This window comes from Tenrec ecaudatus, chromosome 7 (genome assembly GCF_050624435.1).
Source record: "Tenrec ecaudatus isolate mTenEca1 chromosome 7, mTenEca1.hap1, whole genome shotgun sequence".
NCBI classification, from domain to species: domain Eukaryota; kingdom Metazoa; phylum Chordata; class Mammalia; order Afrosoricida; family Tenrecidae; genus Tenrec; species Tenrec ecaudatus.
In genome coordinates, this window is record NC_134536.1 from 151,104,985 (window position 1) to 151,123,258 (window position 18,274).

The 18,274-nt window shown below is 46.0% G+C and overlaps 1 protein-coding gene and 1 non-coding gene across 4 annotated transcripts in view; both read right to left on the reverse strand.

The window, feature by feature from the left end:
- Positions 1-5,226: 5,226 nt before the first annotated feature.
- Positions 5,227-5,357, reverse strand: LOC142454098 (small nucleolar RNA SNORA38). Its single transcript, XR_012785625.1, has one exon. It is a non-coding gene; the product is annotated as a small nucleolar RNA SNORA38 (small nucleolar RNA).
- Positions 5,358-13,387: 8,030 nt separating this feature from the next.
- The window catches only part of FARS2 (phenylalanyl-tRNA synthetase 2, mitochondrial), a 605,344-nt gene continuing 600,457 nt past the window's right edge, over positions 13,388-18,274 (reverse strand). For all 3 annotated transcript variants that reach the window (XM_075554131.1, XM_075554130.1, XM_075554129.1), the window contains one exon: positions 13,388-13,662. In XM_075554131.1, coding sequence (XP_075410246.1) covers positions 13,524-13,662 — 139 coding nt within the window. In that variant the 3' untranslated portion in view covers positions 13,388-13,523. The remainder of the gene's footprint in view (positions 13,663-18,274) is intronic.

Consider the following 18,274-nt stretch of genomic DNA (forward strand, 5'->3'; position numbering starts at 1 on the left):
AGATGAGCGGGGGCCTCTGAGGACCCTGAGACTCTGTCACTCACTAGTCCCGCGTGAAGCTGCCTCTACCGTTCACTTTGCACAGCAAGAGCAAGTCCATTACGTCTTCCTAAAGATGTCACGCAGCAGCCCCTCCTGTCTGGGGATGAAGCGGGGATATTACACGGTCAATGTACTATCAGGGAAGAAATCAGATGCCTTTTATTGACTATTTGCTTAGAAATATTACCCTCATTACAAATGGAAAATCAAATCGGCAGAAGCTGTTGCTGGGAAGGTATGGAGGACAGGCTGGCCTGCCAGCGCCAGAGGCAGCCTGGGTTCTGCATGTGGCTCTGTTGTAGCCTCAGCTCAGTAAAATCACCAAGCATCTGCTGAAATCTATGTGCAGGCAGTGTCCTGAACCCCAGGATTTAGAGATGATCAAGATAAAAGATGAAGGATCTGCCCTAATGGAGATTCTATTCAAGGAAAAGGAGGAGCTGCCAGCACCCAATAACACACACTTAACTTACCATGAGGGAGAGTATTCGAAGGTGACACAGCAGGGGTGTGGGGTGGGAGTGATCAAAGGACCTCACAGCAGGAGTTGGGGTACACAGCAGGGGTCGATGTACACAGCCTTCTCTAGGGGAGTTTACAGGGCAGCTCTCAAAAACAAAACGGTGAGGGATGCATGCCCATGACCTGAGGCTCTGAGCCCACCTCGGTGCTTTCGGTCCAGTAAAGTCTTCAAGGACAGCCTCATGTCTCACAAACCCAGTGGAGGAGGATTTCTTGTGGCATATTTAACATCCGCCACATAAGCCAAGTTTATTGAAGTGCAATTTACCTATAGCAAAATGGACCCTTCTTAGGTGTGTAGTCATGTGAATGTTGGCCGGCTATAACCACAATCAAGATCCATAACAGTCGTATCACTCCAAAGTTCCTTTGTGGCCTACTGTCTCCTCTTTGCCCATTCCCAGCCCGTTTTACCTTTCTCACGATGTTTTATACATGGTAGTTTTTGAATCCAGTATCTTTCATGTTGCACAATGCATTTGAGATTCAGGTGTGTGTGTGGGAGGGGCTATCAAGAGTGTTCTCTTTTGTATGCTGAACAGTAATCCATTATATGCATACACCACCCTTTGTTTATCCACTCACCACCTGAGTGGTTTCCAGCTCTGGACAACCAGCCACAAAGCTAGTATAAAGACTTGCATAACAGGGGCTTGTGCCTAACAAGTGTTTTCTTTCTCCTGGGGAAATAGCTAGGAATACGATTGCTGGGTCGTACACTAAATCTATGTTTCACCTTTTGTCATAACGATTTTATTATTGATGTTGTTGGGTGTGATCAAGTCGAATGCCTTGCAGAGTCAATGAAACATAGGTAAGCTCTTTCTGGTATTCTCTGCCAAGACTCATTTTACAAAGTAATGGTATTCCTTGTTCTAAATCTTCTAAATCCAGCTTAAATTTCTGGTAGATCCCTGTCAGTGTATTACTTCAACTGTTTTGGGAATTATATTCAGCAGAATGTCACTTACATATGATATTGTTTGAAAATTTCTGCATTTTGTTGGATCACCTTTCCTTGGAATGGGCACAAGTATAGATCTCTCTCAGATGGTTAGTCATGCAAAATTCCTTGACATCGATGATTGAGTGCTTTCAGTATTGTACATTTGTTGAAACATCTCAATTAGTAGTTTGTCAGTACCTGGAGCATTGTTTTCCATCCATGTCTGCAGTGTTATTTGCCCTTCTTATTGTGGTAATAATGGTTCTTGATCATGTTCTACTTTCTGAAATGGTTGAACATTGACCCATTCTTTTGAACAAGCCATACAGCAGCTCCATATTTTAATTAAACAAGACATACAGCAGCTCTGTATATTCCTTTCAATTGCTTTTGATGTCCCCTGAATTGTTCAAGGTTTTGCCCAGAGAATTTTTCAATATTGCAAGACTTGGTGGATTTTTGTTGTTTTTTTCACCCCCAGTTCTTTCAGCTTAAGAATGACCAAGCATCATTTCCCCTTTTGGCCTTTTAACTCCTGTTCTTTGGACATTTTATTGTAATACTTTACATTGTCTTCTCAAACAACCATTTGAAATCTTCAGTTCACTTCTTACACTTCATCATTTCTACCATTCCCTTCTGCCCTTCTACATTCTGGAGCAAGTTCCTGGTCCTATTAACATCTGTGTTGGTGTTTTCTATGTTTTAAAAAGCATTTGTATGCCTTCCTTCTTAAAACTCTAATAGTTTTATTGGCAAATAATCACCATCTCATATAATTGAATAGTTCAGTCATATTAAGAAAAGTCGTGCAACCATCACCACAATCAATTTAGGAATGTTTTCTTCTTTCTCATACTCACTGTTGTTAGTTCTCATTTCCTCACAACCTCTGCTGCCATGACTCTAGGTAATTATTAGTCTCATTGCTGTCTCTATAGTTTTACCTATCCTGGATTTCATATGCAGAAAACCATACAAAACAAGAAACAAATCTCAAAAGCCCAACAACAATGAAAACAATAGAGAGAGAAACCGCAACTGAAATGAAAATAGAAAACATTAAAAACGGAACCAATTTTAAAATGGATCAAAAGGGAGATCAAATGATAGGGTGATACATTTCAACCTAACCACCTCTGCTATAATTGACTCTATAACGCTCTCTTACAGCAGCGATATTCACATCATGGACTATAGAAACATCGATATACGGATGGATGTGGGGCTTGCACTTAATAGAAACCCCAATCGAAGATCAATTAGTGCTTGTGACATGACCCTAGTCAATAGTCACCCTCACGAAGAGATCACTGAAGACATGCGTGCTATTGTTGAGTGTGGTGAGGAAATCAAATGTTACCCCAGCTCTCAGAAAGAATAGCATCTGCAGCCCGAAAGACTTGCCTTAAAACCAGCAACTATCTTTATACAATTGATGTATGTGTATGTATGAATTGTGATAAGAGTTGTATGAGTCCCTAATAAAAACAAGCAACTATCTAAGCGAGTCATCAACTACGTTCGCATGGAAGAAGCGCACCAGCCTCTGTGATCCAAGGATTATAAATAATAAAATCCAAATCCCAAGGAGGAAATTATATCAGAGCTTAAGGTAATGGATGCAAACAGAAGTCCAAAACGCATTTGTAGGATCCCCACATGGTTTAAGCCTTTGGTGAATCCCTTCTGACCATCCTTTTCTGCTTCTTAATTATCTGTTGCTTTCTTCATGTATGTAGTCCGTGATGCTGACCTTCAACTTGTCTAGTCTTGAGTCAGTAGTGTTTTATGCCTCGAATCTATTCTTAAGATTGTCTCTAAATTCAGGTGGAATATATGCAAAATCTTTCTTTGGCTCTTATACACGTTTCAATTTTCTTCAACTTGTACTTGCAAATGAGCAGAATTGATGGCTTCTTCTGTAGTTGCACACTGGTCTTGTTCTGATTGATGATATTAAGCTTGTCCATTGTCTCTTTCCACAGATGTATTGTATTTAATTTCTGTGGATTCCATTCATTGGGGTCCATGTGTATAGTTGTCATTTATTTTGTTGAAAAAAGTATTGGCAAAAGAGAAGTCATTGGCCTTGCAAACTTCTATCATGCAATCTTCATTGTCAGGTCCCATAGAAAGGTCATTCTTTTCAATTACTTTTGTTTTCAAATTTCACATTCCAATCACCGGCATCAATACATCTTTTTGGCATATTTGATTAATTTTAGATTGCAAAAGTTGATAAAAAATCTTCATATTTGGCATTTGTAGTTCGCATGTCAATTTGAAAAATAGTTGTATTAACTGGTCTTCCTTGAAGGTGTATAAATATACAAGATAGATGACAGGAGTGGTGGTTCTATGAGGGTACAGGAGGAGGGAGGAGGAAGTCAGGGTGGGAAAGGGGAGAGGATAGCATCAATGATTGAATAACCCCGCTCAATGGGATTGAAGAACAGAATTGTATGTGAATGGATATATTGGACTACATGTCAATATAATATGCATAATATATGTCAATAAAACTATTAGTAAAATGTATCCTATTACTGACAACATTCAGGATAAATCTTCAACATTTTATGTATTTACTTATTTTAGTTTTAAAACTATTTTTAAAAAATAATTTTATCAGGAACTCTCGTTACAAACCATGCATCAATTGTATCTGATAAATTCGTACATATATTCCATCTTTCTTTTCTAGACATTTACTTTCCATTGAGCCTTTGGGATCAGCTAACCCTTGTGGCCCCCTAATAGATTGTAGGTTGTTAATGATTTTCAAATCTCAAAAAATGTTTTAAATAATGAATGGCTCTATTGAGATATGAGGGGTCTTCGAAAAATATACCTGGGGAAATTTAATTTACCCACGAATTTAAAAAGCCACACACCATTTTTTATTGTGAATTGGATGAAGGTTTACAGAGCAGATAAGCTAAGCAGCTTTACATTAAACTATTCATATTTCCACTCATCCATTATAATCCCCTCTACGTACCATCCCATCTCCCATCTCCTCCTATGCTTCCTGTTCCTTTCACCCTTCCTTCCTAACCCTATGCACTCTGTCCTTGGGTTATTGCTACCCTTTGGCTAGTGACTAGCTGATTGTTCTAACACAGAATGAATTCCATTTAAGACCTGAAGGGTGAGTGGGGTCATCGTCTTAGAGTTCCACTTGTTTCTATCCAACCAGCAAGTCTGGTTTCTTTAATGATTCTGAGTTTTCTTCCATATTTTTCTACTACACGATCCAGGAAAGACTCTAATGGGATCCTTTCCAGAATACTTGTAATAATAAACAAGTACTATTGAATTCTTCTGGTCTCAGCATGTAGAGACGGATGTTTGTTTGGCCCATTAGTCCATTAGTCTAATTCAGCGGTTCTCAAGCTGTGGGTCGAACGAACCCTTTCAAAGGGGTTGCCTAAGACCATCAGAAAACATATATTTCCAATGGTCTTAGGAAGCGAGATAGCACTCCTCTATCTGTCTTCAGGTGGGTCCGCACACATGCAGATACGCCCACATACGAGTACCCAGCGTGAAGACTGTTACCTATGTATGCTACACCATGCTTCAAGACAAATTTTCATTTATTTGTCATTAGAAATAAATAGTTCACAATATATAATTATGTATTGCTTTTGTGATTAATCACTATGCTTTCATTATGTTCAAGTTGTAACAATGAAAAATATTTTTTTTTTCAGTGTGGGATGGGGGCGCTGGAGCCTGCGAGGAGCAAGCTGGCCCCAAACTTCTCCAAATCCACATTTCTTTGCCTCCAATTCTTACGTGTCCAAGGACAGGGAACCACAGACACGCCTTTGTAGGAGGAAAACAATGAAAATATATCCTGCATATCAGATGTTTACATTACGAGTCTAAAGAGTAGCAAAATTACAGTTATGAAGTAGCAATGCAAATAATTTGATGGTTGGTGGTCACAACAACACTAGGAATTGTATTAAGGGATTGTGGCATTAGGATGATTGAGACCCACTGTTTTAATTGTTTCCATGTGTCTTTTGACATTCATCATTCTGCTTTCCTCCAAATGGGCAGAGAAGAGACCTATGGTTATACCTTAGAAGACCCCTCACAGCTTTCAAGACTCGAGTTGCTATTCGCCAAATTGGGATGCAGAACTTGGTCTTTCTCCACAAGCCTTTTTAAAGCTCCTTCATAAAATTCAAATACCATGACATTTACCTTGCTAGAGTACATAATTTAATGGTCGTAAAGATATCCAACCCCAAGACGGACAACAGAAAAGTGGGTGAAGGGAGACATCAGTCAGTGTGAGACATGAAAAAATAATAATTTATAAATTGTCATGGGGGAAGGAAGGTGGGGGAGGGAGGGGAAAAATGAGGAGCTGATACCAAGGGCTCAAGTAGAAAGAAAATGTTTTGAAAATGATGATGGCAACAAACGTACAAATGCGCTTGACACAGTAGATGCATATATAGGAACCCCCAATAAAATGATAAAAAGAAAAAATTATATTCCCAAAGTGTTCAGTTATCACCATTATCTAATTACCTAACATTTTTCCAGTATGGACTATTAAGAAAATATTGATTCACTAACAGCAGTGAGTTTTTCATGCCTTAGCTCATTTACATGTTACCCTGCTTCCCTGAGTAGAATTAGTTTTCTTACTGTTTAAGTGGGAAATTGAGTTACAGGGGTTCAGGGATGTCTTGAAGTCACTGGGACATTCAGGACACGCACAGATCACAACTGATGTTGAGGACCAGCTAGCAAAATTCTCTCTTTGGTGCCTCCCACTAGAGGGCCCTTTCAGCTGAGATCTGAGAATGGGGTCCCTGGTGGTGAGGTCAGATTCATAATTGGGAACCCATCTCCTCATCCCACCCACTCGGCATGTGGAATAAGGTGAAGGCTGGACTGGAAGGCTGGTAGCAGGAGGGAGAGTCTTTTGCTCACAATGTTCCTAGAAGGGAGAGGAACTTTCTGTCAAGGCAGAATGCCATAGGTCAAGTGGTCTAGCTCTACTTGGTGCAGGTTGACAGCAGATGAGACAAGACATACTTGGTGATAAGGTACGGCTCAGTGGATGGGAAGGCAGAATGGGCTGTCTACTGGGCTGCTCCAGCTAACAAGGGTTTGGGGAACATGGACAAAACTAGAGGCTCTATTATCAGCCCTCAGGTTGTAGTCTATTCTTTTACTTTTTTCTCTGGGCAGTTGAGTCAGTTCTATCCCCCAGCCCCCATGGTGCCAAGCTTGAGTGAAGCACTGAGGAATTGGAAGCTGAGGCCAGGAGAAACCCACTCTTTTCCACCAGTGTCCTTAGCCAGCCGGAACTGAAGTTCCAAACATCTTGCTGCTCCAGCTTCATTTGGTTTCCTGGAGAGAGGAGTCAAGGGAACGCCATTAGTTCTAGGATGGCCTTGGCCTAGACTTGTTCAGCTCCACATCTTCAGGAACCCATGTTTCTGAGTTTTCTCCACTTTGGAGCTGGACTACTCATTCAGTTGTGAGATATAGCATAAGCCATTTCTCTTCCCTGTAGTATGGTGTTATTTGCATCCAGTGAAATGTACAAATATTTTAAGGACACGGTTTGATAATTTCTTTCAAATGGATTTACCCAAGTAATCCGCATGCTCAGTGAACTATAATAGCACATTGCCTTAGCCTAAAAAATTCCCTGTGCTCACCTTCAGTCTGCTGCTGAACATCATATGGAAATAAGGTTTTGCTGAAGATCATTCAATAACAGGCCCAGGCAACTGGTGATCTCTGTTGCCACGTAGACAAGTATCGCCTCCTCTAGCGTCATAAATGTCTTTCCTTGGTGACTAGTAACACGGAGCTTCTTTCCAGCCTATGATTTACCATATGTTTTGGTGACGAGTTTTTTCAAATCTTCACCTATTTCTCACAATGGTTTTATTACTATTATGATTGTTATTGAGTTGTAAAAACTGTATATTTTGAATACAAGTCCTTTGCCAAATCATATGTCACATAGTTTATTACAATCTATGCTCACAGTTGCACTGAAGGCATTAATAAAAAACAAATCTTCAAGAATTGACAGGACACCAATTAAAATATTTCAACAAATTGACCAAATACTGGAAGCATTAACCTGCCTATGCCAAGAAATTTGTAAGAGACCTGCTTGGCCAACTGACTGGTAGTTGCCCATTCCTAGGAAAGGTGAGCCGACACAATACAGAAATTATTGAACAATATCATATGGGAGTAAGGTTTTGCTGAAGATCATTCAATGACAGGTGCAGCAGCACATCACTACTGACCCCCAGAGGTGGGGCTGAGTGCCTTCAGGCTAAGGCTCACTGGAGGGGGGTGTCTGCACACTTAATTCAGGCAGCTGCCTTTGCTGACTCATGAAGCTTGAGCTAAATACCTTCAGGATGAGACTTAGAGCAGAATGGCATTCCCTTTACATATGTATTAGCATCCCTGAAAGAACTCTGTAACATGTCCTGATGAGTGACTGTATATGCAAATATTTCTCTCATAATACGTGTTAAAAACCCTCTAATTATGAGTGTTGTCTGTGAGTGCTTTGTGGCCATTGTAATGAATATTAGGATCTGCTTTGCAAAAAATATTAGAATCTACTTGAAAAGGCAGATAAGTGTCTTTGAGACAACTTTTCCTCATGCATGTGAAAATTGGACATTGAATGAAGAAGAGTCTATGCATTTGAATTCTAATGCGGATGAAAACTCCTGAAAGTACCTTGGACTGTCAGAAGAACAAGGAAAGCTGTCTTGGAAGAAGTACAATCTGAGTGCTCTTTAGAAGCAAGGATGGTGAGCGAGGCTTTGTCTCATGTACGTTGGACACGTTGCCAAGAGAGAGCAGTACCTGGAAAAGGACATTATACTTGGCGGAGGCTCAGTGAAAAAGAAGGAGATCCTCAGGAAGGGAAATTGACACAGTGACTGTAACAATGGGCTAAACATAACAACAATCACGAGGTCGGTGCAAGGCCAAACAGTGCTTCTGTCTGTCGTACACAGAGCTGCTGTGAGGTACAACCCACTTGAGGGCACCTAGCAACAACAGTAAACAACAACAAGGTGGGTTTCCTTTTATTTATTTAATGGTGTGCTTCAAAAAGTAGGCATTTTAAACCTTTAAAAAGTCCAATATATTAAACTTTTTCTTTTTAGTGCTTTCTGTGTCCTAAGAAATATTTGCCTACCCAAGGTCCAAAACTTGCCCTTTCTGTTTTCTTCCTTAAGCTTTATAATAAGCGCTTCGCTTTTACACTTAGGTCATTGACCCTTCTTGAATTGATTTTTGTATGAGGTGTAAAAGTGAGTCAAGTTTCTTTTCTATTTGAAGAACCAGTTATTCTAGCACCTTTGTTGAAAGGGCTTTTCTCCTTCCATTGGATTACTTTGGCACTCTTGGGTCTGAATTGTGTCTCCCAAAAAGACATGCTGAAGTCCTAACCCCTGGGACCCTGTGAGTGTGACCTTGTTTGGAAACAGGAGTTTTGACGCTATTACCACTTACCTTAAAGTCACACTGGAGCAGGGTGCGCTCTGATCCAGTATGAGTCGTGTTCTTATCAAAGAGGAGAAGAGTCTCCGGAGGAAAAAACAGGGAAGGCAACCACGTGAAGACAGAAGTGGAGACTGGAGTGATGTTGCTGGCAATGACAAGAAAGGATACTCCCTGTGAACCTTGGAGATAACATATCTCTGAAAACACCATGAATGCAGACCACGAACCTCTAGAATAAATGTATTTTCTTAGACCCATCTACTTGGTAGCTCTTTGTTGTGGGGCTCTTAGTTATTTGTTAATAATAATACAGTCTAGACGACTGCAACTGATTTGCTCTTACTAGAGTCGACTCTTCCTAAACATAGATCTCAAGGTTGCGCTCACACACTTGCATTCTGAGGTGCTCCCTTGCTTGGAGAGAAAGACCCACGCTCTGGCTAGCAGAATGGAACCTCTAAATCCTGCTATGAACGTCCACCGGCCCAGTGCAAGTGGGGAAGGTGCGCCCGAAGTGCTGCTGTGGAGAATGTAATGCACTGATTTTTTTTCAGATTGATCCTTGTCATTGAATCCGTGCTTGCTTTGACTTCCGTTTAACTGACCACCATCATTGTGATAGGTGACAAATGCTGAGATCTCGCCAAGGTTTGTGTCCAGGTCACCAAGGGCACATGGCCATGCTGCCCCTCATTTTGCAAGAGAAGGCCAGGGAGGACGAGGTACTGGTCCCCGTGCTGTCTTCCATTTCTGACATGCACAGGGGCCCATGGCACATGCGTGTGTTGACTGGGCTCACGGTGACCCATTGTGTGTTGGAGAACTCCACTCCATCGGGTTTTCAATGGCTGCTTTTTTGGAAATGAGATCATTAGGTCTTTCTTCCAAGGAGCCTTTAGGAGGACTTCAAAACGTCAAACCCTTCTGTTCGTTGTAGAGCCTGTTAATTGATTTTGCTCTCCTGGGACAGCATCGCAGAGAGGGAGCACTTAAATGCCACCCGAGGGGCCCTAGGCCTCATCATCTGGTCTCCAAGTATTCACCCCCAATATAGACATTATGATAACTTCCCCACCCAGAGTTTTCTGAGATGCAATTGAGATGTGTAGCAGTCTTGCATCATATCCTGAGTCTGTGCTGAGCAGGCACATTCGGACAGGAGAGGAAGGGAAATGAACATGACCTCTACTTCAGAGTCGAGAACATTAAGCCTCAAGGGTGTAACAAGGTGGAAAGCCCAGTCCTGCTTGGCTCACTGCCTAGCAGGCATCGCTGCCCTGCTTCTCCTACTGAAAAGAGCCCCAAGCACAGGAATGAGCTTAAGGTTAATGGTGAATGGGGCAAGAGATGGGGTCAAACCAAGATGGTCATGTCAGCATCACTGGAAGGCTGCTGGTAGTCCCTGCCTTTTAATGAGGCACGGGCTTTGTTTTGTGCTTTTAAAGCAACAAGCTTTACTGGGCATAGAGACCATTCAGAAAGCTCAGAGCAACTGTCTTGCCCAATAGGTGAGGTTCAGTGGCTCCACACCACACTCTGTCCTGAGTGTGGAGATGTGTCCTCCTCTCCCGAGACCATGGATTACCCTTGCCTAGACTATGCAGCGTTGAACTTTCAGCCACTCAGAGCTGGCCTTTCCTACTCTGACCATGTCCCGAGTCTGAGTTGCCATCTGGGAGGAGCTGAGGTTGCACATGTAAGTCTACTGACTGCTATGGGCAAGGGGCTCTGACAGTGTTGGCTCTGAGTCCCAGCTAGCCCCAGGGCCTGGGTCCGTGGTCCTGTTCCTCATTGACAGAGCCCTGAAGCTAGCCGTCTGGCTGCCACTCTGCAGGGCCATAGGGTGCGTGGGTACAGGAGCAGAGGAGGGGTCAGAAAGGCTCCTCAGGTGCTGTCCCTGCGGCAGCCTGTTCCTGAGCACACCCATTGCCTACAGCACCCAGCAGTGGACACGATGGAGGGTGGATCTCCCAACCTTTTAAGGATGGAAGGAGTTGATGCCAGCAGAATCCCTGACGACTAGGTCTGTCTCCTTATGCATGGTCCCCTGCTTGCACTGTGGAGCCGAGGACATGCAGAGCACAGCCTGGCACATCAGGAGTGTCAGCTACTCCCTGCCCATCACTGTTAACAAGGGCATGGCCCTACCCCACTAGAGGAAACAGTGATTTGGGCAGGCCTTCAAAGGCTGCCGGGTAGTCCTTTGAATTGAAAAACACCTTTCCTCTCATACACGGAAAGAAAAAGGATTCTCCATTGTTGAAGGGTGTTCTCCAGTGTTTCGCTTCTTACTACTTGACTGGCAGCCAGCAGCAGAAACACCTAGGCTTTTGTGAGCGAGGAGGCAGTTCTAGGACTGCTGAGCTAAGACACCGCTCAGCAGAATCTTGTAGCAGAAGAGAGAATGACAGGGGTAGGACACAGGCACGTGGGCTGTGAGCCCACCATGCCCTCTGCCAAGGATCCAGTTTGCCCCACAATGTAACTCCAGAGGGTTCAAAGCCACCAGGGCCACGTAGCCTCAGAGGCCTGGGGACAGGCAATCTATGTGCTCCAGGGAGACCACTCAGCGCTAAAACCCACTGCCCAAAGTCCATGCCAATGCATGGGCCCGCGAGGACAGAGCAAAGGTGTGCCATAGGGTTTGCGAGCCTGGAGAGCTTTCAGGGTGCACATTACCTCACCTGGTGGTTCTAAACAGTGACCGTTTGGTTAATGGCCACTGCTTGGTCCATTGTGCTATCCAGGCTCCCACTCAGCTCCAGGGCACGGGCTTTTAGTTGGTCGTTCAAAGGAGAGACTCCCTCGGCTAGGAATGGCCCCTCACCACCAGGTTGGGGAGGGAAAGACAGCAACAGCTCTGGGGAGACATGGTCCAGTGAGTCCCCCCACACAAGGAAAACGGCAGGGCCCTTTAAGGAGGTCACTCAGGCTTTCCTTGGGGTGCCTGATGCTCCCAACCCTCAGAACGACAGACTCTGAAGAGGCCTGGCCTTGAAGTTGGTGCTTGAGTCTGAGTGGGGATCTGAAGACCAACTCTGAAAGTCCAGGCTCGCTTGGCCTTGTGCTCCTGGGACCAGCTGTGTCCTTGGGGAGGCCATTCTGGCCTCATGGGCAGAGCGGGGGGTAGGGGGATGGGAGGGGGGTGGTCTCCAGAGCGCTGCTTGTTCTCTTTTCCTCCCATAAGCATGATCCAAGCCGGTGTCACTCATGGTTGACCTGTTAGGTGACAGGCGTGTAGAGGCAGTGTCTCCTCGAACCCTCACAGCCAACGCGTGAAACAGCTCCTGCTAGGGTTTCCATTGGACACAGAACCGAACCGAAGGCCCTGAGGATCACCATGGTGGGTTGGTCTTAGGCACCATGCCCCGTTTTCTCTACTTGGGAACTGTCCATTCTTGGTAGGCAGTGTGGCTTCTTTGCTTATGGGTTGAACGATCCCTCCTTTTTATTTTTAATTATTTACTTTCACATTAAAAAAAAAAGGACCCTGGAGAGTGGTTTTGGTTCCAGGTTTCCTGGGGGACTTGGGGTTGGGCTTCCAGAATTCCAAATTAGTAACTTGGTAAATGACACCAAAGCTATGCTCTCCCTCTGGGAAAACAGCTACCTGCCTGCTCCTACCTAACCAGCTGATAATGGCGCATCCTGGGGAACCTTGCCGGAGGCCCTCTGTCAGCACCAGCAAGCCAACACCAGGCCAGGGCAGGACTCGGATTAGAAACCTGCTCAGGAATGGCTTTGGCTGTTGGCTGACTACAAAGGCCTGGGATCAAAGCCCACATTCTTTCTGAAAGGTCGCCTATCAAGTGCGGCCTCCTGTGAGGAAAGGAAACTCTGCGGGAGTTGAAGGACCTGCAGGAGCTGCAGCCTCAAAGACCCCGGGGTATCTGCTCCCCTTTTAGCCTCACTGGTGGGGCAAAAGGCAGAGAGAGGCCTCATCCTGGGGCCAGAGGTCTGCCTCCCGGCTCTAGCTTATGAAAATCAAATAAACATCTGGCCCTGGCTCAGAGACAGGGCTCCCCTAATTTTTGAGGGGTGTGTTGACATTTCATTACTGGTCTCTTTGAAATCTGCCCTTCTTAAAAAAACACAACAGAATGAAAGGAAGGGGGGCTGACTCAAAAAGCTTCTCTTTCCTGGAGTTTGTGCAGCTTCTGTCGGTCTTTGCTCATTACATGGATGGAAGAGTCTGTCGGGCAAGAAATCACGCCCAGTATTTACACTGGAGCGCGACAACCCCGGCCCCAATGGGCAAACCACTGCTCCAAGGGATGCCTTACACGGTTGTTCCGTTCTCCCTCTCCCCCAAATAAAAGACAAATGCTACGTCAACAGCTTCTCAAGAGGGAGCCTTTATTTTTGGAAAGTCCTGAAATTGACCCATTTACCCGAAGACGCCCATGTTCCTCTTCAAGGACAGTGTTGTCCTCGGGGAAATCTTCCGGCCACCAGAGGGGCTCAGCTGGGGGAGGCAGCCACCTCAGAACCTGCCCTCCACGCCCAGCACCCGCACAACCGCCTCCTGCACCGTCTGGTGGATACGCTGCACCTCCGGCTGTGACAGCGTGCGCTCCATGTGTCGGTAGGTGATCCGGTAGCAGTGGCTGGTCTTGTGTGTCCTGGAGATCAGAAGAGAGGGCGATAAGCGGGAAGCACAGGGCCTCTTCTGCAGGAGGTACATCCAGCACTGGGACTGGACACCCAAGCTTTGGAGAACTGTGGGTATGGCCTCCACCACCACGTTTGGGCAGAAAAGTGTCCCAATTCTTTGTGGGGAAGGGGGTTGTTAGGGAAATATTACCAACCAACATGAGCAGCAGGCAGGGTTAGGAACCTTCCTTACGGCTCAGAAAACAATCACATGGCAGGAACCGAGGGCCTGGGCCTGCTCTGAAGCTGGCCCAGGGCCCTAGCTTCCCAGAGGCTGACAGGTCTCCCTGTGTCACGCCCCATCAGGCTGTGGGGAGGACTCAGTGCCTGTTAGACTCTAGTTTTAATCCTCCGGTTTGCTAGGATGGGTGGACGACTGGGCACTTCTGGAGCATGTGGGAGGAGGATGGTAAGGCTTTCTATTTGCACCATGGCTTCTCAGACACACGGAATAGCATGACTTCCCCAGCCCAGGAAGACCCTGAGCCACAGGAGAACAGACCTGACCTCGGCCCTCAATTGTCCTCACTGGCTGAGTGGCCTTGGGCCTGCCCCTCTTCTCTGGGAGCCCACGTCTCTCCTCCAGAAGGGCAGAAAAGCTTGTTCAACTTCAGAATCTAAGGAGCCCTCTTTTCCCATTCCATTCACAGCAGAGCTACCTCCACCCCCAGCTTCACTCCAAGGGGGACAGCGGCAGACTCAGACGGCCTGAAGCTCTCTGATCCCGGCCTCCGCACTAGGACTGCTGTTCTGAACAGGTGACCAAGCCCAGACCAAACTCGCTGCCACTGAGTCGATGCCAACTCAGCAACCCGATAGGGCAGGGTAGAATTGTCCCTATAAGTTTCCGAGACTTTAACGATGTATGGGGGTAGAAACCCCCCATCTTTTGCCTGTGGAGCCAGAGTGGTTTTGAACTGTTGACCTTGCAGATAGCCGTCCAATGCATAACCACAACACCAGGGCTCCCTTGCACAGGTAAGGAAGAGCTTAGAAGAGTCGGAGTTCATGGGACAAATGGCCTTCTGGTGAATTCACCCCAGGCCAGGCCCTTACCACCCACCAGAAGCCCTCTAATTCTTACCATCACCCCTAGGGTCCATGAGTGGCCAGAGCTCCAGGGATTTGCTCTCAGAATGGGTCTCCCTCTCTTTCCTCTCCCCCTCCCTCCGTTTTCAGGGCAGAGCCTGGCAGACTGGGCAGACCGGATACTCAGTTTGCTTTGGGTCGGAATACTCTCCTCCCTTCTTTCTCCACCTGGGAGTGGCCATCTTTGAGTCCCTGGTCAGGAAGGAGAAGCTCACAGGCTTTGGGGTGCTGCGGTTCATGGGGAAGACGCCCTGGTGGTGCTGTGGGAAAAGCATCGGGCTGCTCACCACTAGGCTGGCAGTTCAAACCCACCAGCCACTCCATGGGAGGAAGAGGAAGCTATCTGTTCCCATGAAGATTTACAGCCTTACAAAGGCTGGGCAGGTTCACCTGGAGTGGGGATCTCCATGGTGGCAATGAGTCTGCCCCTTTTTGTCTGGGCGGCTCACATAGCTAACTGCTTCCAGCTTGGTACAGCCTCCCTATTTGAACCAGGCTGAGGATGCTGCTGCTGGTGAGGATCAGTGAGTACATCTTCAGGGAAAGAGGCCTTTCCTTTTGCAAGCTCCTTGGGAGTCCCAAGATCATACCACCTGCTCGCCTGAGGCCAGCTGCCTGCTCAAGATCAGGGGAGAAAGCAAACCTTTTCCATCCTTCTTTTTGGTTCAGTCCAGCTCAGGCCCAGGGCTTTGCTCAGGGGTCCTGACTGGGAGTAGAAGGCACTGCTGCTAGAACTGACCCCAGGAGCCTCCCATGTAGTCCAGGAACCACTTCTCATCCCTAGATGCTCCTGATATGAACGCCCCACCCCCATCCAGGCATCAGCGTGCTAGCAAGGCAGAGGAACCCAGCTCAGGGGGAAAAGTAAGGGGTGTTCCAAGAGTGGGACTTGGTGAAGCAGAGTGCCCCCAGTCTACTACTGCCAAATGCTTGACACCCCATCCCCTCAGTTATAGTCATTGGTTTTTCACAAGGGTACCGGGGTCACTCAATGGGAAGATGTCATTTCAACAAATGGTGCTGCGACTATTGGATAAGCAAATGCAAAAGACAAAAAGAAAGAAATGAATATGAACCCTTTCCTCATACCATACAAAAAATTAATTACAAATCAAACATAGTCCTAAAACTATAACAACTAAAAGAAAAGATAGGAGTGAATATTCATGACCCTGAGTTAGGCAAAGTCTTCCAAGAGATAATATCAGAAGCATAAGCAAGAAAAGAAGAAAAAACCCAGATAAACTGGATTTCGTCAATATTTAAACATTTGTGTCTCATAGAATAGCATTGAGAGAATGCTAAGAGACAATCCACAGAATGGGAGAAAACATTCACAAATCACATACCTGTTCCCAAAAAGAGAAAGAACTGCATCTAAAATGTATAAAGAACTCTAGCAGTCAACAATAAAAGGATGAATAACCCAATTAAAAATAGGCAAAGGAGAGGAACAGACATTTCTCCAAAGAAGGTACACAAATGATGAAAATCTTGTTTGAAAATCCAAACATGAGAAACCTCTTCCCACTCACTAAGATCACTACAATAAACAGGTAAGAAAATGTACTTTTGAGGATATGAAGAGATTCGAACCCCCTATCCTGTTGGTGGGAATGCAGATGCTTTGTTAAATAATGTGTCAAGTCCTCAAAAAGTTAAGACACAGGTCTCTCCATCTCTGCCTCAGTTTGTCATTCTGCTGCCCTCCTTGATGTGTACGCGTGAGGACAGGGCCCACGGTCTGTTCTGCCTTCACCTCTGTGCCCAGAGAACTGTTAGTGAGGGATGAAGGTTGTGGAATGGGTATAGGGGTTTTTGAGCGGGGAATCTGCTGCTAGGAGCAGGGGGTTGGGGAGGAAAGCCCATGCCTATGAGCAGTCACCACTTGTCCTCCTGCTCTCTACAGTTGCTTCTGACAATGATGGACGCTCCAGAGAGCGGCAACCAACCACGCCTGAATCACCAAGCTCTTTGCACTGGTTGGGAGCCTCATCCTGACTTCCTGCCTGGAGCAAGTCCTGGGCCTGGCTGCCTGCCTGCAAGTACACTTCTTCCATTCCCTCCCAACGTGCCCTTGGCTAGCTATATAACTGGGCCTCTTTCCCTCGTTTATAAATGTGAAAAAGCTGTGTCTACCACACAGGACGATTCAAAGGAGATCCCCGAGATAAAGTCCAATCCTCTTTAAGAGCCCAATAGACTTGGGTGGAGGAAAGCGGCAACTAGTTAATACTCACTCGTCCCGAGCTCCTGCTGCCAGACCAGAAAACTGGGAGATGAGGTGAATGAAACTGGGAGGTGGAGTTCTGAAATTAGAATCAGGGTACTAGAGTCTCTCCTGAACCCCTTTTTTGCGTGTGATTCCTCTCACAAAGTGAACAAAGAATGCTCTAAATCACTCTAGATTCTGTGAGCGGGGCTCTCGGGTTCCAACTGAAAAGCTCCGCCCGCCCTTTCACAGGGAGTAGCGATTTCTCCAGGCTGACACTCTAGAGGGGACACAATCCCAGACATGAGGAGACCCTGCACAAGGGCTATCTGTGCTGTTAGCCGCCTAGAGCTCATAGCCTGGGGAAGGGGAGTGGTGGAAGCCATAATTTGGAGTAGACGGAAAAAGTATAAATTTACCTAAGGCATATTGAGGCATGGGAGAAAATAGGCGGATAGTCAGAGTCCAAAGGGCAAATTCAGTTCCAATTGGCCAAGAAGGACACAACGCCCTGATAAGCTGGATCTCCCCATCTGGGGGTCGGTGGGACAGCCCCCAAATCAGAGCACCTCACAAGCATAATATAAAAAAGAGTGAAATATATATTATTGGTAAAAACTCAAACCCCAGTCTTGTTGCTTAGCTCCAAGGAGTACATAGAAGGGGACCCGTAACATGAATCCGCATAAGAAGAAGCCCTGCCCTCTCCAAGGAATGCCAGAACTCAGCTACAGGGCCTGGAGGCTTTTTGCTTAACAAAGACCTGCTGAATGAAGCAAGTCTCAGCTTCTAACAGAGCACAGAGCTGTAGCCTAGAGCCAGGGAGACAGTTTAATTTGATTCTGTTCTGGCTGGCCAGGGAGGGGGTGGGGGAATAAAAAATAAAATCCTGTGATCTAGTAGGGCACCAGCAGTCTAGATAGGCCAGTAAGCCCAGCTTCCCTCTCAGTGATTCTACACACAGCTGGGGAGGTCCTGCCTGTCCTGGAGCCTTACCCGGGGCTAAGGGAACACCCCGACCTCCACCCCTGCTGTAGTGCTACAGTACTGTATGTACAAGGCAGGTATACCAGTGAACTCCAACTCTCAGCACTGAGGTGGGAACTGACCCTGGCTGCTGGTGCGATCTTGCTTATGAGAGCAATCCCACCCTGCATCTGTGGAGCCCTGCATCAAGCGGGCACACCACCCCGCTACCTTGAGGAGGAGCTGGAACTCCTCAGTGGGATATCTTGAAGATAAGACACCTGTGTCCATCAAAATAATTCACCAAGAGAGTA